Source organism: Phalacrocorax aristotelis, chromosome 2 (assembly GCF_949628215.1).
Source record: "Phalacrocorax aristotelis chromosome 2, bGulAri2.1, whole genome shotgun sequence".
Lineage (NCBI taxonomy): Eukaryota > Metazoa > Chordata > Aves > Suliformes > Phalacrocoracidae > Phalacrocorax > Phalacrocorax aristotelis.
The window spans coordinates 146,280,462-146,302,411 of NC_134277.1; the positions used below are offsets into that span (position 1 = coordinate 146,280,462).

At 36.0% G+C, this 21,950-nt stretch overlaps 1 protein-coding gene across 3 annotated transcripts in view; it reads left to right on the plus strand.

Annotated features, from left to right (window-relative positions):
* RIMS2 (regulating synaptic membrane exocytosis 2) overlaps positions 1–21,950 on the plus strand; it is a 400,038-nt gene that overhangs the window by 291,337 nt on the left and 86,751 nt on the right. For all 3 annotated transcript variants that reach the window (XM_075085579.1, XM_075085580.1, XM_075085581.1), the window contains one exon: positions 13,371–13,471. In XM_075085579.1, the coding sequence (XP_074941680.1) occupies positions 13,371–13,471 (101 nt within the window). The remainder of the gene's footprint in view (positions 1–13,370; positions 13,472–21,950) is intronic.

The window sequence follows — 21,950 nt, forward strand, 5'->3', positions numbered from 1 at the left end:
AAAGGAAAGTTGTAGGCCTTTTTGTTCAAGATGCTTCCTCTGAGTTATTGACTGAATCAATATATTGAATCAAAGTACTGAATCAGCCCATTTGATTCTTGGGGTTGGAAGAAATCAGACCTTAAAATACCTAGTGTCTCAGAAAAACACGTATTTTCATCACCTATGTTTCTTGAACATATGTGGGAAGGCAGCACCTCTGTGTTATTAACCTTTTTGGACTTTCCAATTCAGATGCACTTTTGCAAAACACTGTTTAGCTCACCAACAGTGTTAGGCACTGATAAATCTGACTGTCTAGCACAGAAATGCAAAAGCATGGTCAGGGTGCAGTTGCAAAAGTTGTTATTACTGCACTTAAATTCAGGAGCAATTAGTTTATTTTGTGCATGGTTACATATTTTCAGATGCATGTTTGAAACAAGTACTCTTCCATGTTTTACTTCAATGACAAAATAGCTTACACATTTCAGTACACTTTGAACAGCTGTGCACACAGCTAAAAGCAGAGGTGACATCTCAAAGGCATACCTTTAAAAGGAGATGTTTTCCCATTGTTTTAGAATTTGCTTTAGAAGTGTGGAACTAGGATTATCCATTTACATGTTTCACTAGGAAATGGTTTTCACAGTATTTACCATACTACCAAATATTCATGTGAATTAAAGGATTAGCTGTTTATTTTTAGGCGTCATTAGGCCAAGAGGTGTGAAAGCTAAATATCTGAATACGTGAATATTGTATTGAAAGAAAAATATTGCCATTTCCTCTCTTTGGATATTATAATCTTTAATTAGAAAAATGAGAACATTTTATTCCCTGAAAAATATCTAGATTTTTTTAAAACTCTAAAAGTCCTATGAGAGTGCATGCAAAACGTATGCTGTATATTTCAAGCAGAAAAGCAAGTTCAGAAAGTTAACAAGCAATAGTATTTTTTTAATATACATTTTGTTCTCTGACAGCACTACAGCTTGATAGCATCCTTAATGACCAAACACTGTTTTCTTGGATGAACGAGGAGCTTTGTGATGCAGAGTTTTCACAATTTGTTTCTAAAATCATATTTGGCAAATAATATTTTTCATAGGATTTAAGTATTGTGAAAACTGTCAGGGAGACATATGCCTCTTCATCTCCCTGTGTATTCAGTATGAGCAATGGAAGTAAGCCCCTGCCTGCCAAAGAACCTTAGTGATGAAGTGGACATCTTTCTTTTCACCAGTAAGATGGTTCAGACCAACCAGTTACCATTGCAGTTGCAAGTTATACTTAATACTTACTGTGGTCTTCAAACATATGAGATGCAGAAAACATTCTTCAGCCTTGCAAAATTAATTTAGCCCTAGATGTGACCTGACTTAAGTAACTATACCCAAGAATTGATCACCAAAACTATGGAAAGGATGATCCATGAGGCAGTCAGTTCACATGTAGCAGAAATAGTGCTAGCTAATTAATTATAGGTTTATTCCAAGGTGTGATGGGATGGAGTAGCGATGCCCAGTCATTGCTGTTTTCTAAGGAGGTGGCTGGAACTTAGAAGATGGAGTACTGGGGACAGCTCCATTTCTAAAGGGCCATGAAAGGCAGGGAAATAGAGATTCCAGTTCTTTTCTGCAACAAAACTGGAGCAAAACTTTCATGTTAAGAGCATATGAAGGATTGATTAGCATTTTTGCTAACTTTGAGAATGAAATTGAAATAGACAGGGACTTCGAAATATTTTTTCTGTGTTTTATCATTTTTATGGAAAATTATGTTTCTTGGTAATAACGTTATTGCTGGGGGTGTAGCCTACAAAAACTAAAAAACCCTATTAAATATGGCTGACTGAACTGGAAGAGCCCTGGACAGTGGAGGGCCAAACAGTAGAAGTGTTTGGGAAATAATCTGTTGGAGAAAGCAAGGGCAAAAAGACTGTACGATCAAGAGAGTTTAAGAGATCAACTGCAGTAGAAGACAAGGAGCACAGTTATTTGGATTTTTGTTATTTTACAGTATCATGAGAGGTTTTTCAAGCCTTCCAAGAGTGAATTTACTGTGAAACACTTACCCTTCATAAACAGAACATGACACCCCTCTATTTTTGACGTATTGTTATAGTCAGTATTCAGTGACACACTTTCCTTTAAAGACCAGGATGGTGCTTTATTCTGTTTCCATCTTTCTTATGTTAAAAAGAAATTTCTGGATGGAATTGTAACATTTTAGCACAAATATGATTAAATGACTTCTGCACCTCTGAAGGCTTCTGTGATATTTAGTTTGACAGGCATGGTTAAAATCTGATGCCTTAGGCTGTAACTGAGACATTTAAAGATTCTAAATCTGTATTTGTTCAACAAAACCCAAAGGGATAGGTAAACTCCAAATTCAGTTTAAAGGTATTTAGCACGCTAATAGATGTATCATATTGGATGGCTGGGAGGCTCTTTGTCTTTATTTTTAATTTTGATTAGGATTAAAACCAGAAACCAAAGGCCTCAAAATCTAACCCCCAAAACAGCCATTTGTATTGAGCTACGTAAATAAAGGCTAATCTTCAGTCTGCTGAAGGAAAAATAGTAAAAATATCAGTCTATATAATTAAAAATGAGAGCATAACTGTGCAAAAGACAGAATAGCATTATGTATATATATTTTTTATCACTGAAGGTTTGCTAGCTGAATTTGTAATTCTCCTGAGTCTTACATGCAGGTGCATACACCACTGTTGGTTTTGTGTTCTTTGGTTAAATCTTTGAACGTATTTCTGGTTATTGAGATGCTAAAGAAGTTGTCTTGCATTCTTAGGATGGCTGAAGAATCTCTATTAATAGCTGTTTGCTTTTCTGGAAGCAGAGGCGTAGTTATCATCAAGTGTTTGTGTCTGTTTTGAAGTGGTTATGTCAGAATGTGAAATATTGTGTGGTTATACTGTGGAGTATACCAGTGGTGGGAACTCTGAGGAGCTTGCATGCTTGGCAAGCAGGGTGTTGGAGAGCTTAACAATAAGACAGTGCCCAGGCTTTCATGAAGACAATACAGAGTCTAGAGCATGGCTGATCTGAATGGATTTTTAAGAGTATGGAATGTAAGGGCCCACTGACCCCTCAGTTATTTTCTTTTACATTTTAAAAATCCTATTGCATATCATTTCATATAGGGAGGATGTGCCAGAATTCTTTGAAGAAAAGAAATAGGGTGTTTTAGCTAATATTCATCTTACTGCTTCTTTCTTTCTTTCTTCCTTCCTTCCTCCATGTGGGCACTCAGTATTTTTCAAAGGCTGCCAAAAAGTATGCACACCTTTGTATGAGGCAGCAAGGACAAACATCAGAGAGTACCCAGCAAACATCACTTTGGTAAAAGGATCCACACACCATAAAAAAAAAAAGCTGGTCATAACCCTAATCATTACTTTAATAAACATGCAAAATAGAACTTCCCAGCTTGCTTCAAGAGACCTTTGTCTTTACCAGCTGCAGTGATCTATCCCGTAGTGATGAAGACCTGAGCTGACCCTGTCTGTCAATTTATGAAGCCCTGATTCTAGAGATTCTTCAGTTTTCTAGCTTAGATCACCACACCATCTTTACTAAGCTTTACTAAGCAGTGCCATGCATTCTGCAAATAATCCAAAGTAACATTGTTAACATGGTTTAAGCTTTGTGATAAAAATTTAATTTGTGCAAAATGTCCCTGGGTTTCAGTCTTTGTTTAGTATGTCAAGTTGGAAGCCAAGAAGAAAAAAAAAAAACAACAAAACCACCAAGCAATTCTCAAATAGAAAAGAGGAATGCAAAGGCATGCTGCCCCGCTAGGAAGCTGGTTAACTGAAATGGTCTTCATTCTAGTATACCCTTGTAAGGACAGTAATTGACATTTCAAACTCATTTAAGCAGTAATAAAAAAACATGTAAACCTTTTTTTTTTTGTTGTTGCACATTTCTGTAGGTGTCAGCCTTATTCTTTTCATTCAGAATGTGATGTGGATCACAGAGTTCTTGGAAATGCCTTGCTCGCTGCAAAAATAACTTTTTTATATTTGCCACACATTGCACAGATTCAGCCCTGGAGTGAAGTTCAGCAACCTGATATAACACATAACCTGATACTTTGCTAGACCTGTAGCAGTTAGTCAGTTATATTTTTCACACTGTAGATAGCCAGAAAGACAAAATTTAGAACTAATTTCTTAGAGGTAGAATTGGAATTGAAATAGGAAATAGGAGGAAATTTAGTCCTTTGAGAGAAAGAACTTTAACTGACAGGTTTTGATGTTCAAAGCAAATAACTTTTATATTTTGCTTTTAGGAGACAATCTTGTTTCCTTTGCCCTTTTTGATAAGAATATTGTTTCAGGATTTTTTTTTAGTATAAAGTTGATTTTCCCATATTCTCATAAATAGCATTTCAAGAGAAATCTCTAGTAAGAAGTTTGGCTAGCATTTTTAGAAGTACTTACCAAAAGTTAGGGTCCTATGTATACATTTGATTTTTAAAATAAAATGGTTTCTAATAATTTGCACTACTTTGAAAAATTAGACTCAATTTTCAATAAAGCACTTAAGAAGCTAATTTATCCCCTCTATAAATACAACTGCTAGTCATATTGCTGATTTTAAATGTTGGCAAATATGAAAAATAGAAGCATAAAACATTTTATGTCATTGTCCTATCTTATGCCTAAACTCAGAGGTGAAAAGTTCCATGTCTGTCTGTTGTAATAAGATACACATCCTCCAGTGTTGGAGGCTACAATTTCTTTCATTCAAAGCAAGGAAGTCTAGGCTTATTTTAGGCCCCAGCCTGAGCTGATGCAAACCTCTTTCTTGTGGATCCCAGGTGAAAGTACTATCTTGAACCAACCTGTTGAACTGATCCCTGTACAGCTAAAAATAATTGCAGGAAAGACAGTTCAAGAGAGAACCAGGCTCCATCCTCAAGTTTGAGGCAGTCAGCTGTGAGAGAAGGAAGAAGCCCTGGGATGAATACTATTAAGCCTGGCATCTCCCACTTGTAAGCTTATGGCTGCAGAGTCAAGCTCCCCATTAACCTCCCAAGGAAGTTAGCAATTTTTGAGTAAATGTTCAGTGCTGCCATCAGTATCCAAGGCTAGGGGGAAGTCTGATACCCTGCTTCTTCTGTGGAACTGTTATTTTGTTTGGACATGTGCGGAGATGGTCATGTTCTGCTCCAAGGGACTTGGGATCCCTGCTCCATGGGACTTCTTGGGGTGAGGTGGGTGAAGCTGCCAGGGTACTTTGGCCATGCCATTCCCAGGTTGCCATCAGAACAGCAGAGCTCATTGAGTTAAGGCATTTCCAAGAAAATATAGCTGATCAAGGCCATTTTAGATCAGTTTTAGTTATTGTTAAGTCTGCGCTTGTGTGAGTCTCTTGATTAGAATTCTTTTCTATTCATTTTATCTTCCAGATATGTGTTAGATTGTTAGATATCTATTAGCTATATAAGTACCTGTTAGAAAGAATAGACCATTACAAGACCAGGGAAAGATGGCTGTGTCTACTATTTAATGAAATGTCAGTGGTCATTATAATAGCAGCGTCAGCTGTGATGGTGGAAGAAGGTTTTGAAAGAGGATCTTTCAGCATTTCAATCTCTCTATTCCTGTAGTTCATCTCTATATTTCATCAATATACTTCAATATATCTGCATTCTGATTAAGCTGAAAACATATAGGGTTTTTGTGTAACGTACAGAAATGTCTCCATCATGAAAGCATTGATTTTTTTCTCCAAATTGTTACATTCTGAAAAACTTAAGTTCTTAAACTGAGATAAGTTTATATACAAAGATACAGTATATGCTTTTTGCTTTGTAAACCAAAGTTAATTTAAGCAATGTAGAAAAAAATGGACTAATGTGATGATATTGAATAAATCATGTAAATAGAAATAGACAAAGATTTTTAGGAATGACTGGTGACTTTGTCACTTTATATTATTCAGTTTGAGACATTTAAAAATCATCTCATAGTGATTTATTGGTTTTCAGTATTTTCAAGACATTAAGGCTCTTTATAGCTTTTTTGATTTGAGCACCTAATAACTGGGGGAACCAAAAGCATTAAATACTTTAGTATCAAGATTCTGAACCTGCTCTGAATTCTTTTAAGAGGTGATGATTAGGCCCATAGCTGCTGTGAAGATCTTTGCTGTTGAGAAGTTAGCATTGTTTTATTTGTCAATGGACAATACCGATATTGTTCAGTTCTGCTTCTTCCCGCCCTAGTGAGATCTTTCTCAATTCAATCTTATGTTTCTAGTACTTCTTCAGAGAGCTCTTCACAATACAACTGAAACCTCAGTTTGGAGAGTAGGATCCACTGTGCTCACCTTTCTTGTAGAAGTCTAAAGGGTTTATGTATTATAGAGATTTATAATAAATGTTATAGCATTTCAATTGCAATTTTAAAATTCAAAAATCTATATACCTTTTAAACATGGAGCAAGAACAAGTGAAAGTAGGATAGGTTTCAGGTTTCCCTTATTTTGACAATGTCTTTAAAGACTCATGGGTGAAAGACATCTAGACATATGCATGGATGGACTTTTAGGCATTTTAAAAAAGTAATTGTCCTATACAGTATTAGATTTCTGTATTAAGATGATATTTCAGGCAAAGTAAAGATTTCTTTTCACCATATGTATGAGATAACTTAGAGATATCATTCTGTATGAGCTCAAACTCAAAGGTATTTTAATGACTTACTTCACTTTCATCTATTTTGCTTTATGTTGAATCAGTGGCATTGCTTCAAATTGTTTTCTGCTTTAGAAAGTAATGAAGCAGTAGAAGACAGTGTTGTATTCATAGCTTTTATATTGGTGACAGCAATTTAAAAAAAATAAATTGAAAGCTTGAAAAGCAAACACAACTATCTCTGCTATTTTCCTAGCAATATCCACAACCCACATAGATAATATAGGCCATGCTACCCAAAGGCCACAGCAGAAGAATGCAAAAGGCCTTATTTATCAACTGTGTACAATATGGGGCAGGAAAGGTTGAGGAATAGGAGAGGGTTCAAGAACCCATTTGGTATCCACTGATTTCCAAAAGTGTAGGCTTGTGACTTGCCATATCTCTTTTGCATTAATTTGCCTCACAGTTCCACTACGAATTGCCAGCAGAAGAACAACCTTGATCCCACACAGGATGGGATGCCAGATCCTATCAAAGTGTGCTGCATTATTTTTGCTCTCTGCAGGAGCATATTTTTCTTTCTTACACTTCTATCTTTCCCCAGTATGATTTCTTTTTAAGTATGACTTCATCCCCTTCTTTGATACCCATCTACAAAATAGTATTTCCTTAAAATGTAACAGCTCTTTTTCCCTCTTCAGTCTGCATACTACAAAGTATATCATAATTTTATGCGCAACCCTCAATAACCAATAATTCTGGAAAAATATTTAACTCTGATAATACATGCTGTTTTTGGTTTGTAGCTTGGGGGTTGTTGCTCCATATTCATGGGATTGTTTTAATTGAATATAATACCATTTTGGCTTACAGTAAGAAAAAGAAACAGAATCTGTTTAAAAGTTAATATATTTCTAATTAAAGTAAATTTCATTTGACTTAAAATTCTTTCACATTAATTACCAAACTTGGATTTCAGAGTGCAGTATTTATGGGCTGCCAAAATATTTGATAGGGATCCAGTGTATTTTCATTTCTTTGTGACAAAGGAATGCCCTGAGACATTTACAACCTTTGATATGCATTCAGCATATTTGTTGGCATCAGTTAGCTGGATTTATGTGGATGAACTGGGTTCTGAGTATTGCTGTTAGTGTCTTTTGTTCTTCGTCATTTTTTAACTCCAAGACAAGCTACAGTAATATCATTATTAAACCTTGTAACCTGTAGAAGCTATGAGAATTGATTAAACCAATGAAGATTTAAAGTAATTACTGAAAACCATTCTGACACATTGAATTTTTATGCTTGAACCATTAGACTAACATTGTGCGTGCACTGCATAAAACATACAGCACAAGCAAATTTTTTACTTTTATTTTTGTGTCATCCTATTCAATGAAACTGTAAAGTAACTATGTCTGACACCTGCCTTGCTCTCTTTTGTGTTGAGTGTGTTAATGATTCTGGAAGTGCACGAAATACCCATTGGTTCCCTCCAGTAAGTCTTCAATAAGAGTGCACAAATGGTTACACTAGCATGCAGTGAATATGCCGCTGGATGTAGAGCACCATACTTGGTTGGTTGACTAAACTCATCAAATTAAATTAATTTGGTGGTTTTTTTCATTTTTCCTTTTTAATGCATGATTTATATTGCTTTTATTATTATTTCCGCATTTTCTCTCCCCCCCTTTTTGTTTTACATATTGCTTTCATTTGTTTATAGAAGAAAAGAAAGCAGATCCAGAGAATGGGGATACAGGTAGGGTGACTTATTCGAAGTATTTTCATGGTTTTGTCCTTAAGTTCTTTGATCTGTTATGTTTAAACAAATGTGTACCATAAAGTTGGATCACAATTTTAATTTCAAGATAGACACTAGGAAATAGAAACTAAGAAAGGGCTTTCCCAAATGTATTTCCTTTGCTTTAAGGGAGTCAAGTTAGGTTGACAAATGGGAAGAAAGAGACTGGAATCAGCTAAAGAAGGCTCTCATACACCTTAAGACTTCCATTCTGTCTTCCCCAATCCAGGCAGAGTGTGCTTGCCTGCACATTGCCTTTTTCCTCTCTGTTACAGGTTTCTGAATTCCAAAATCTCAGTGTTTCTGTAGTCCCCTCGTCAGTAGCTTTCCCCCATGCCTGAGCTGCCATGCCTCCCAAATTTTGTATCCCTCTTGTCCCTGCTTACACAAAACTAAATCTGTCCTAATATCTTAAGAGAAGCTCCACTCTGCCTCTATAGGCTAGATTTCCCTTTTACTCTCGGTGCCCCAGAAGCCTCACTGTACAGCAAACTCTTGCTCCAAACACATCACCATTGTCAGCATCTATAGTAGCTGGAATAGTGTAATAATTCCCACTGGAGATGGCAATGAAATAAAGAATGAAAGAACACAGCTCCCACCTGTTTTTACTTTTATTTTTAAATAGGTAGGTTTGCCTTAGGCTAAGCTGGGTGATAAGGCCATTTTGTTGTCCCTTTTGTCTGTGGTGTGCACCAGTCTCTCAAGTGAAGAGGCTTACCCTAGAGAGTAACCATTATTTGACCTGAAGAGCAAAGCTCCAGGCTGAATTGAATTATTACTTATCCCCTTTTAAAAATGTGACTCTATGGGCAGTTGAGGTCAGAAAAAGTTAGGTATTAACCACACCGCTGATTACAGCCCCTTAAACTTTTTATCATGAAACAAACATTGAGCTTTCAGTTACAAGGAAAGCTTTAATGGTGAACTGGATTAATCTTATTTCAAGTTAGAACATGAAAATAATAGTTTGCATTCAAAGCTGGAACAGTGATTCTACTGCCTGCCCTGAGTCCTGTTGTAGGAATTATACAGACGCTGCCTAGACCATGTTAGGAATTATGTGGATGCCACCTCAAAAGGGCTCATCCCTATGTTCTGCTTTAATAAAAAAATCAGAGTTCCTTCTACTATGTTTAATATGCAATAATAGTTACAGCTCAAGCTGGGCATCTCTGAAGAGGTCAATTATTACAGGTTTTTATAGTCTCTATAGGTCGTTTGATATCCTGATGGCACTTCTGCTCATCAAATTCTGTTAATAGCACCTGGGGCCTTCTCTTCTGATTTCCTCCCTCAGCCTCCAGGCACCCTTTTTTTCTGTGTCTTGAGACAATTCCTTATCTCTTGTTACAGAATATCCTGTAGTTAAAGTTTTACTTCCTTATCTACTAGTTACATTTCCATAGATAAAAACAAAGGTTAAAGTACAATTCATGTGGCCTAAGGCTTAATTTACTTTAGTCGCTGGTGCTAAGCTCTGGCACAAATCAGTCTCTCACTACACTCCTTGTGTGTCTAAGGGCAGGTTACAGGGTAGCTGTGCACAGTACTTGGGTGCCTTACTCTGGCATTTCAGGACCGTGCTTGCACTGTGGTTGTGCTGCTTTCCCTCAGCACACTCTCTTCTAAAAATACGGAGAATGGCTGGTATTGAATTTCCCCGTGCTGCTGAAAACCCCACTGAGCTAACCTTCAGGCCACGAGTTTTTTAACATTAGAGAGGTTTTCAAAATAAGCAAGACTCCAAGATGTTGCCTACAGTGTAATGAACCCGGTTGTGTTTGGTGAGCAACATCAGGCTTTGTCCTTCCACCATTCTTCCTTAATTTTTTGTGCTCCTATGGTTGAAGTTTGACTGTGTCATTGACTATTTCTGTTGGAGGCACAGCTACTGTCTAGAAGTAAAATTCTGTAAGGAAGTTAAGGAAGAAGTGTACAAATGAACTCACTTTTGCCTGGCCAAACTTTGTTTGCACATACTTTGTTACATCGTGATAGTACCTGAAAGTATATCAGAAGTAGCTTTAGCTGTTCTAGGGTCAGTCTCTATAGTCCTGAAAATGTGTTGTGCTGGGCAGTAGCTAAGGACCTCCATAACGTAAGGGCTCAGTCAACCTTGTGCTACCAGAGTGAAAGCTTATGGTCCTACATTTTCTTCATTAATGATAACTAGTAGTGAGATTCAGGTTAGTTCTGATTTGTCTGCACACACTCCAGGTACACCTTCTTACAGTGGAGTCCTTAGTATAGGACTGATGTTCAGCCTTGGTTACCGAAATCATGTTAGGAGTTGAGCTTCCTAATGAACCCAGACAGTTACTGAACTACCTGGAAGTCCTTTCTGCTGCTGCTGAACCCCACACTTAGGTTTCAGCTAAGTATAAATTTGCCAGCAGAAGTGGAGATGATGATAGCCCTGCATTTCTACCACTTAGTGTGTCATGAGTTCACGCTGGACCACGTGAATGAGAAGTGCCATGACATTCTCTCAACCTTTCCTACTCCCATCCAGACCACGCTGCTGCAGCTGGCTGTAGTTACATCGAGGTCAGCCTGCGGCAGCCAGTACCCCTGCACACCCTTCCTGCACATCAGCTCCATGTATAGTACAACCAAAGCTGATCTGCATTATGAACGTTCCGTTGCGCTCTTTTTGTGTGTAACCGAATTCACTTACTTGTTAAAGGCAAAATAAATAGCAAGTTTCAAAAATAAAGAGCAAGTTAGATTTTCTTTTAGTAAGCTTTTATGGAAATTTATTTTTTTCCCCTAAACTATGCTGTCTTGTTTTTCTCTTGAGAATAAAATATGCCACAAATTTTCCTTATTTTGCTACAGAGGACTCACACTGAGGGCTTATGTGTTATACTTCCTTTTCAACTGCATATTTCAGAGTGCTTAGTTTTGCAGACCATAAGCAATTGGAAATCTAACTTTCGCTTTGCCAAATGACCATAGATAAGAATGAATAATTTCACAGGTAATTGTGACATTTCTAATTTATGCTCAAGAGGTGTTATTTCATGGCTTCGTATAATATCCTGAAATTTGGCAGAATATCTGGGGAAAAAGAACACATGTGATGATTTAATAAGAAAATTTCATAAGAAAAATTGAGATGATTTCCCTTTTGGTGAAAAACATCTCCTTTGTTAAATTACTTCTGTCTTGAAAAAAGAAAAATATAATTTTCCAGTTTTTGTTTTCAAGAGAGAAAATATATCTTTAGAGCTTTTAAAACTAGATCCTTAAAAATATCACTGCATCTTAATGATAAATTGGCAGGTATTGCTTTGGGGCCTATAATGGTTGTGGAAAATCGTGATAGGAAAAACTAGCTATATTTTATTTTAGGAATTTTCATCTGTTGCTGTCTTTTAAATTTTTTTCATTTTCTTTTTCCCTATAAAACACCATTTTTTCTTTTTCGTTCATTTTTGTTGATTTTCACTTCTCTTAAAAGTTTTGATGAAGGCTTTTCAATTTGTGTTGTCTGTAGAGAGAAAAGATCAGAAAGCCAAAAATAATCAGAAGCCAGAGCATTTATAGATAACAATACAGTTTAGTGTTATTCCCTTCCCTCTTCCTCTCACCCTTTTCGTTCCAGCAAAGTGCTTCAAGACTTAGCTAGCACACGTCATCTCTCGCACAGTATGTGCTGCTACCATTACTGTTGTGAAGAAAGAAAATACAAAGCTCAGGGGCCCTGCAGAGGCTCTGTGCAAAGCCTCCATTTACTATTAGTTTACAACTTAAAACGGAGATTTAGAGTTTAAACTAGATTTATATAGTACACCGGAATCTAATATTCCCATCTCAGTTCCATAAATAAAAGTTCAGATTGTTCAATATATATAACGTACAGAAACTTCTATTTATGACATGTGGGATTCTGTAATTTTAATCCTAGACAACTTTTGAGTTAAAATTATGGAATGTTTAAGACAAATGTTAGTCTAAATGAATGCTTTTTAGCATTCAGTGGATAATGAATCACTCTTAATTTATACCATGTTAAAGTAGAAGAGAACCAATCTTGTCTGTATATAATAAATATTTTGTTTGAAAAACTTTTTTAAATTCTGGGCTGTTGTCTTCCTCTCATTTTTCTATTTCTCAGTCTTTCACATCAGCTTTGCCACTTACCTCCTTGTTATTTTACATAGTAAACTGTGGTGTCACAGTACCAGTTGGCTGAAACCAGCTCCCGCCCAGGTCATATCACATCATGCCCAACCCATCCCTAACTGAGACTAATCATGTGTTTGGTCCAAGAAGAGTGAATCCTTAAATCATTCTTGAATTTGTGTGGCATTAGAATGTAATACAGTGATGCCACTGGGTGGCTCTTTGACATTCCTTTATACATCTTTAAATTGTTTTTAGTGTAAGAATATGCTTAAATGGTAAACAGAAGCTCTGCCAGCCTGTGTTTCTTACCTGGTTATTAATTTGGTATAAAAATGCTGGTATCACACTATAACAAATGCAGAACCAGGATCTTCACCCAAAATAAGCAGGTTATCTTTGCATTCCTTTTTATTAAACTAAAGACACAGTTTCTCTTGAATATTTTTGAAATAGTAAAATACTATTCTGTGGAAACATTCTGTTCCATTTACATTCGTTTGTTGCACAAAGTTGGTTTCATTTGAACTGTGTAGATAATACAACACTTATTAAGATTCTGCTGAAATACTTAATTATCATCTACTCTTTTCCTCCTCTTACAATTCTTTGTTTTTCTGCAAAACTGTAATTCAGAGACTAAAATTATACACACTGTAATTTAAGTAAATCAGATTTTATCTCTTTCTGTTAAAAATTCCATAAGCATAACTTTAAACTTGGAATTAAGGACTGCTTGTGTATTTATTTTCTTTTTTTTTTTGTTTTAAATTAACAGGTGCAATGGATGTAGAAGAGAGGAATCGCCAAATGAAAATGAGCAAGTACAAACAGGTAGCAGGATCAGATTCCAGGCTGGAACAAGATTATCATTCTAAGGCAAGGGAGTTTTGTTTTGAAAAGCAACACAATATGCTAAACTAAAATATCCAATATCCTTTTAGAAAGTAATAGATTAGTGGGAGGTTGTTTCTTCAGCAAGAGTTTCTTGTGTGTCTATAATAAAATTATTGGAAACATGCAGCAAAACCCTTAACACAGAGTGTTCTTGATTACTACAATTTAAGAGGGATAACTTTTATCAAATAAAAGTGGCATTGGAATGAACAATAGGGCCATGATTTAAAAGCTCAAAGAGAAGGAAAAAAGAGGTTTACTGAGTGACAGATGGAATGAGAGCTCTTAAAACCTGTTTATGGCTTTTATATAGTTGAACATAGGGTTATCTTGTTCTACTGAAAAGTGGAAAACATAATGTTACTTAGTTTAATAGTGGCAGTTTAGCTTTTGGGAAAGTATTTTATACATCAGCATAAGCTTCCGCTCTAGCTGTGGCACTGCCAAAAATCTGAATCATTTCATAGTAGTATAACCCCAAACTTACTATCCAAAATTTCCTGCTATCTGGAACAGGGTCATGTCATATACAGTGTGTTAATTAAAATACTAAAGGTATTTTCAATTTAAACTTCTATTATACAAAAATAATTTAGTGTCCTTTAAAAAACTTCATTAATTGAGGTCAGATCGTAAGTGGGAAACATAAGACTTCTGACCTATAAAAGCTGGCTGAGGAAGAGAAGTCTGTTTTAGACTTTTATTTCCAGGATGTGGTTCCTTGCTCCAAGGATTGGTGAAGTTGCTGTAAACCTAATTATTTAATATTTGAGGACAAAGAAATAATCAAATTTATTAAGTATCATTAGTTTTGCAGATAATGTAAACTAATATACTTGATATGATTACTTTACAGAATGTACATTTCAGTGTGGGAAAATGGAGAAAGAGCTTTAGTGAAGCCAATGACAAAATGGAAAACACTATTTATGAAAATAGAACTGACAAAATAAAAAGAAAACTGTGAAAATGGCTTAAAATAATTAAAAACTCTGTAGATGTGCTGCATAATTATTTGGGTATTTTACAAATGTAGTTTTTACTACAGAAGGCATAGGAACTTTTATCAACATGTAGGAAGGGCTTGGTGTACTGTCACGTTTAGACGCTTGTCTTATGTTGACACTTATGGCAAAATTATTTTCACGTGTGTCTGTATTGTCAGCTTTGAAAGGTGTTACCTCTTAGAGATGAGCATAATGCTGTGAGCAGACCTTCTCGCAAGTGTTACGATTGTATGTACCACAGAAATATCACTTTATGTACTGTATGTATAACTAGTCTTATTCTGCTAATTTTCCTGCTCCCTCAATGCTTGACTGAAATTTGAGTCAGAAGTAGGACTGATGTGGAGTAAAAAGAATAAATGACCTCTCATGTGAAGGAGCTGGATAGAATATAACTACCTAAGGAAACATTTCCTAGCCTTGTTTTTCCATTTCACCCACACCATATTATTGGGCCTCACTACACATCTTTTATCTTTTTTATTAAAACTTTACCTTCAGTATTATTGGAATGTATTCAAGAGGAAAAGTATAAATGGAATTATTTTATGAAAATGGTGATTTATTTATTGCACACATCAAACAAATTGTCTCCAGAAATAAACAGTTAATTTATTCTTCTGCCAAAGTGTAGTTTCAGTATTTGAAAAGTGAGTTATTTATTCTATCAATGAACTTGTGGAACTAGACACTGAATATTCACATATATGTATTAATTCAAAATGTATTCTTAAAATTGTGTAGTTTTAAAGCCATATGAGAAGCATAACTCTCATAAGCCATATGAGAGTTCCATCTTCACTTTTTTGCTACCACTGCTTCAGTTCCCCTTAATTAAGCGCATATATTACCTAGAGATGGAAGATGAGTAAGTACAATTTATCTACCTGGTTTCTACAAAAATTCTTCTGGAAGCATGAACTGAAACACAAATGTCAAATGCTGACTGAAATCTCATGTTCTGTGTACTATCCAGTGACTTTGATTTTTTAAATCTGTCACCTGGCACAAGCAGGCAGTCAGGCGTGCCATGCCTGCAAAAAATGTCAGTAACCAGGCATTAAGCAACATTCAGGAAAGCTAGTACATGGAATTTTCTTTTACATTTCTGTTCTATTTCTTTTTTTAAATTGAAGTCAACAGCAACTCATGATGTGTCCCTCATGATTACCTTGAGTTGAGAAAAATATCCTTCCTTGCTGAGAAAACTATAACAGCAGAAGTTGTATTAAATATTAAAATATTAAAATAGGCATCCTGTATTATACCTTTCTAATTTTTTTCTATGTCTGGAAGTCAATACTAGAGGCTTTATAGGAAGGTACGTACACGTCTATGGTGCATAGTCATACATTAAGAAGCTTGTGGGAAAAGTTTACTTCCAGGCGTCTGTGTTCTTAGAAGCTGCTGAAATACGAAATTTATTTTCCCTTAGATTTTTTCCTAATGATCGATAAAATTGCAGATTGCATTTTTAATATTGATATACATGCCTCATTATTTTTGGAAAACTAAGTATTCTGCTTCCGTAATATTTTGTATACCTCAGTTTGTCAGGTAATATATGAAAGAGTTATTTTCTTAAATGCAAAAGTTGCTTAAGTTTGGTTTCAGCACAGACATAAGGAAAGCAAGCCATATATCTGATTTTCATATAAGCATGTCAGAAATAAGGAGACATGAGAGGAAAAACAGTGTGGGCATTAAGGATTACTTAAAGTATTTCTGGTATTGGAACAGCTATTTATTACTGAATATTGAGTACTAGTAGAATTGTACTAAATAGGATACATATTGAAGTCTGAATTGCAGTGCTGGTAGAAGCTGACGTGCAGTTCTGGTACTACAGAAAAAAAGCACATTAGCACAACAGTGTTCCACCAGAGGATAAAAATAGCCATTTACCATGCTGTGGCTCTGCAACACTAGCCTGATTTATGTAATTTTCCTCAAGAATCTTTCTAGGACTAGTTTATTGTCTTGCATAAAAACTAAGCTTCCCAGTTCTGAAGTGTTTAAGCAAAATGCCCTATGAAGAGGGGAGGGCCAAGATGGAAGCCCAGAGAAGCTGAGTGAGCAGCATCCTAGATTCGCTTTGAACCCATTTGGTTGATCTGACTTTTGAAGTCAATACCCAAACTACCTCTTAAAACCTCTCTGAAAATCACTGCCTTGCTTCTTGCTTGGCGCTGCTGCCATTAGCTCTTCTGGCAAACAAATCAATACCACCATGCTTAGTAAGTCCTTGCCCTGGCCATTCACACCACTGTTCAGATTCCCTGCTGACAAACAAAGGATACAAAGTGCGATGAACTGTGCCATTCCTCTCTCCTTGCCCCCATGGCTGGAGCCTGCCCAGCAGACTGACTGTGGAGGGTTGAAAAGCTTTGTTGTTACTGAGAAAAAAGGGAGAAGATACATCCTGTACGTAGAGCAGTCAATGTGAAATCAATGCAGAATCAGAGAATTCCATCAATTCAGGCCATACTAGCCTGAGTATGTACTACTCAAAAGGCTCTAAGTAACTAAAAGTGTTGAATGCCAAACTAAAGGGGGCTGGATTTATGTAGGATTTAGAACAGTGGAAAAAGACTGTTTTCTTTAGGAACAAAGGTAAAACAGAGACTGGCAACTAGCTGACACATTTAAACCTCAAAGTATCATGAGGTTCTTTTTATTTGTTTTATTAGGAGAAAATAATGACCTACAAAAAGGCGGAGAAATCCAGTCATAGAATATAGCAATGAGTAATAGTCAGTAATGTAGTAGTTAGGCATATAGTATATTAGAGCGACAAGGAACAAAGCTGGGATAAAAGATCAGATAAAAACTGAATTTTTTGCGGAACTCATGACCAGATTATTTAACCAAATGTAGAAAAGAGTGTACCAAATAGAGAATAATACAGAACACCAAAGAGGACTTTCCAATTCCACCTTTAATGATTCATATTAATCATAAGACTGAAATCTTATATTTGTAAGATACTACGCATCATAAATATATGAGCATAATTCTCTGTGTTTGGTGTAGGAGACTAGTAATATTAGGCCTACTAGCACACTACTTTGCAATCTTCTAACCTGTTAGCAAGACCAAGACAAATTAAGCTGTGGAAAAAAAAGAGTTAAGCATGCACTCAGTTTATTTAAATAATACAGATGCAGCTGAAATGCCCTTGGAGCATGCAGACACTGAAAAGCTGCAGTTCTTCAGACTGAGGCACTTTGATTCAGCAACGAATCAAGTACCACCTTATGGGTTACCTGTGTGACAGAATGTGCAAAAGGCAAGAACTGTAACACTGGAGGTGGAAGAGGTTGAGTTTGAATACATCAGAAGCAGATCTCCTTAACTCTCAGTCTTGTCACAATGTGCAAAAGCGCCCAAGAACTGCCTTTTTCCTCTGAAACCTGCAGTGAGTAGGTGTGTCATTGGTACAGGTACATGTGTATCTTTTGACCTGTGTTGTTGATGCAAACGTTTGATCTAATGGTGTTTTGGGGATGCCCTTGTCTCCTCCTTAAAAATCAAAACAGCAGTACACAAAGCAGCAAAGATAGCTAGCAGGAACACATCACTTTTCTTCTTGAAACCCATGTGGAGGAGGAGGTGAACAAACATCCAAGCAAACAGGATGATGAGACCTTTGATATTCTTACTGTATATAAGCTGTAGTTCATTTATATTGGGTTTGAATTGGCAATTGCTTTTGAAAATTTAAGCTTAGAGTTTGGGAGTTCTGGGAAGATCATGATATTCCCAGTCCTGATTTGATAATTTATAACAATTATGAATATGCCTCTTTGACACTATAATAGTTTCTTTCTCTTTTGTTATTAAGGATGTAATAGTCAAAACATCGAATAAAAAATGGAGACTAAGTTAGATGTCCGTATTTCCTCAAAACAGTGCAGAAACCGGAAATCTGTTTTGTATACATTTCTTTATAACATATCAGTTTAAATTTTAAAATTTTAGATATCTGGATAAAACTTGGAAAGATGAAATAATTAGAATGGAGCTATGCTAAAGAATAACTAAGAAGGCAAAAATTAACAGAGATAATACCACATGGAAATATTCCATGCAATTAATTTCTATAAAATTCATGTAAAACTAAGGGTGTAACCAGCAGAATTTGATGGGCTTATAAATGAGAATAGCTGTGCACAGTTTTATAGGCTCCCTTCATCTTCCCCTTCCCCACCTCCACACCAATAAGTTTTTTGCTTCAGGAAATAACCCAAACACCAACCAGGCTGAGAAAGAATTTTCTGTATGAAGGAGCTGTTTAGTTATTGCCTGTTCCATGTCTTGTGGGCTTTCCTACGGACAAGTCAGCAATTTTATTTCTGGACAAGCAACTCAATAGCTAAACCAGCTGTCTGGTCTGGAAGGACAGGTCCTGTGACTCTCAAAAGGCTGACAGCACTTAGGTTACCTAATCAGTCATGCTCATTTTTGATATGTAAGGAATTTCACTACTCAATGGCGGAGAGAATCACTCTGGCCCATCGTGGTGATAGCATTTATATTTTCAATTAAGTATTTTATTGTATTTCTAATATAAACATTTTGTGGAATAAATTGCTGATGTTGCAGTTCCGGTTCCTATAAATACAGGATTTAAAGTTAAATTATAAGACAAAATGTAGCTAGATTAAGTAAATTCAGAATTCTAGGTTTGAGCACTATATGCACGGTAATATAGAAAACATCTTTCACTTCTGTTTTTATCAAGCTGTATTTTGCTGATGGGTTAAAAATAATTTAGTGACTTTGAATGCAGATGAGGATTGGTGTGATTTCTAGTATTTTATTCTTTAGTCAATGATATGCAAACTCAGAAAAGATTTCTGTTGCTGTCATTTTTCTTTTTCATATAATTCAAGCTCTCTTTTAATTTACTTTGGGTTTGATGCTTTTCTAATTTATTTGTTAAACTTGAGTATCCGTGTCTCTATTAGAGACTTAGGGTATTCTTAAATGCAGTACTATGGTTAACACAACTACTGCATTCACATATCATGATTATGGCTGAAATATAAAATCTGAAAGTAGACTGATACTGTCTGTCTTTATCTGTCAGCAGGTACTGTCCGTTGTCAGCTGTTTTCTTAGTTTTTGTGTAAGCTTCTATTGTTAATCATATAACTAGAAAGCAGAGGTTAAATACATTATATAATGTTGTTAAAGTACCTTATAATTTTGCAATGGATCTCAAAGAGAAAAAAATGACTCCCCAAAATAAAAAATAAAATCATCAGTCTATTTTGGCTCTGAATATTCATTAGTTATTGGAGTTTATTGAAAACAAAATTAATTCAATAGCAGAAAACTATGTTTTTCTGTTTAAAAAAAAAAAAACAACCCACAAAAAATACTAAGTGTAACAGAAAGTCTGGAGTTTTATTCTCCTAGCAATGAGTTAAAGTCTTTTGCAAATATCAAATGTCTTCCAGAAAAACAAATATCGAAAACATATATATCAAATATACATAAAAATGTATATAAAAAGATTTCTATCAAAGCCAGATTCAATTAAGAAATTGTAGCCATTGCGTTAATAATCATATTTTAAAACCACCTGGGTGCTCTTTGGACCAATCTCCAGCCAGAGTAATTGCTGCAATTTATCTCAAATCCTTTTATCCTTTCTGTAATAGAAGAACTTTTCCTTTCAGCACTGCTTTGTATAGACATGCGAATTGCTAAACCATTAGACTATTTTGGTTCAGAGTGGCTGCCTTCTCATAGTAAACTCAATTATTTCGGTTTACAGTTCCTACATGAATTTAAGCTGTAAAGTTCCAAGATGCTGTTGAACAATTAATGTATAAAATAGCGTGACTGTGCTTGAATTATTTATCTAAGATGTACTAAAACTGATGTTATGATGATAATAAGTGAGAAAATCTATGGGAAACAAAAAAGAAAATTAACTGGGAAATATGTACGAAGTATCTGGATGACAAAGTGTGACATTCAAAAATAGACAATATATGAAGTTAATTGAATTGCTGCAACAGTCAGGGAGCTCCAAAAAAATGAGAATAATAATCTATGATAGCACGTATCACACCAGACTGCAGCTTGTACTACTTAATCCTGTGCTGGGCAGAATAGGCGCAAAAAGGACATTATTCACATTTGAAAGATAAGGGTAGAGCAGTGGCTTCAGCTAGATGGAAACATGTTTGCTAGATCAATTTGCTAGGCTATTGACCTTGAAAAAACAAGGAAAGCATGGCACACAAGTAGAAAGGATAGACCTGAAGTTCCCGTGCAGTGCTTGCATGAAGCTTGCTTAAACATGTAGGATTTGAGATGAAGAAGCAGGACCTTTGTCCATCTGCTTCACAGGAGGTGGTTCAGAGGCCACCGAGCACTGTCAGACTTAGAGGCAGGAGAGCTGGCTGGCCCCTCACCTCGCGCACCTCCTGCCCTGCGCGGCTCTCCCGTACCGCAGGAGCCTGAGAAGGTACTGCTGGGACGGCCACCGGAGAGCTGCTCCCGGTGGTTCAGCTGGGCATACGATCGAGTATTCACCCAGAATTCATTGTTATCATTTGTAATTCTGACCGTAACGATGAGGCCTGTGGTTTTAGCAGCGTGGATGTTTTCTTCGGTTTGGTCACTGGGAGGGTTTCTCTTTATTAAATGGGTTGATTTTCTTTGACAGCAGCCCCAAAGTTATCAGTGAAAATTTTGCCAGTTTATCAACCTTTTTCCAAACAACAGATTTGTAGTTTTGAGGAATTTCTGCCATTTGTCATGAAAGAAAAAAGCTACGTGTCTCTATCAGATTTCCCCAAGGCAATACCTTTCTTTGATTCTTTTCTTTTTGAAGTATCTTACCTACATAATCTCTTGCAGTTAATTTTAGGGAATATAACTGGGACTTCAAGCATCCATATGGCAAGTAGTATATATGAAAGATTTGGATGGATATGTAACACACCACCATTATTCTGTAAAAACTGGTTCTGCTCAATGGAGCTAATCGAAGTAGGGTCAGGGCCTTGGAATCTCAGCATATGGAGGTCTTTCCTTTGTAAAGCCTGAATGCCTTCAGCAACACTTCTAGTGAGAAAACTTTACTAAAACATGAAATTAACTCTGTGGCCCTTCTAGCCTATGGTATTTCTGACTCATTTGTTGGAAGTAAAGTCTTTGCTTCCAAGACTTAATATTGATTTATTGCTAGGCGATAGAATATTTTCTTTAGTAACACATTAGAAGGAATATTATCCTCCTCCTGCAGATGGCAATAACTGTTTTTCCAGACATTTCACTGACAGTCTGGAGTCAGTGAATAAAAACAGGAAATAACGAGGAAAAAAAAAAGGTAAAAAGTTCTGAAAGTTTCATCCTTACTTCTGAACCCAAAAGTATTCATTTTTGTAATACAAAAAGTAGAATAGTTAAATTATTGCAGCAAACTTATTCAA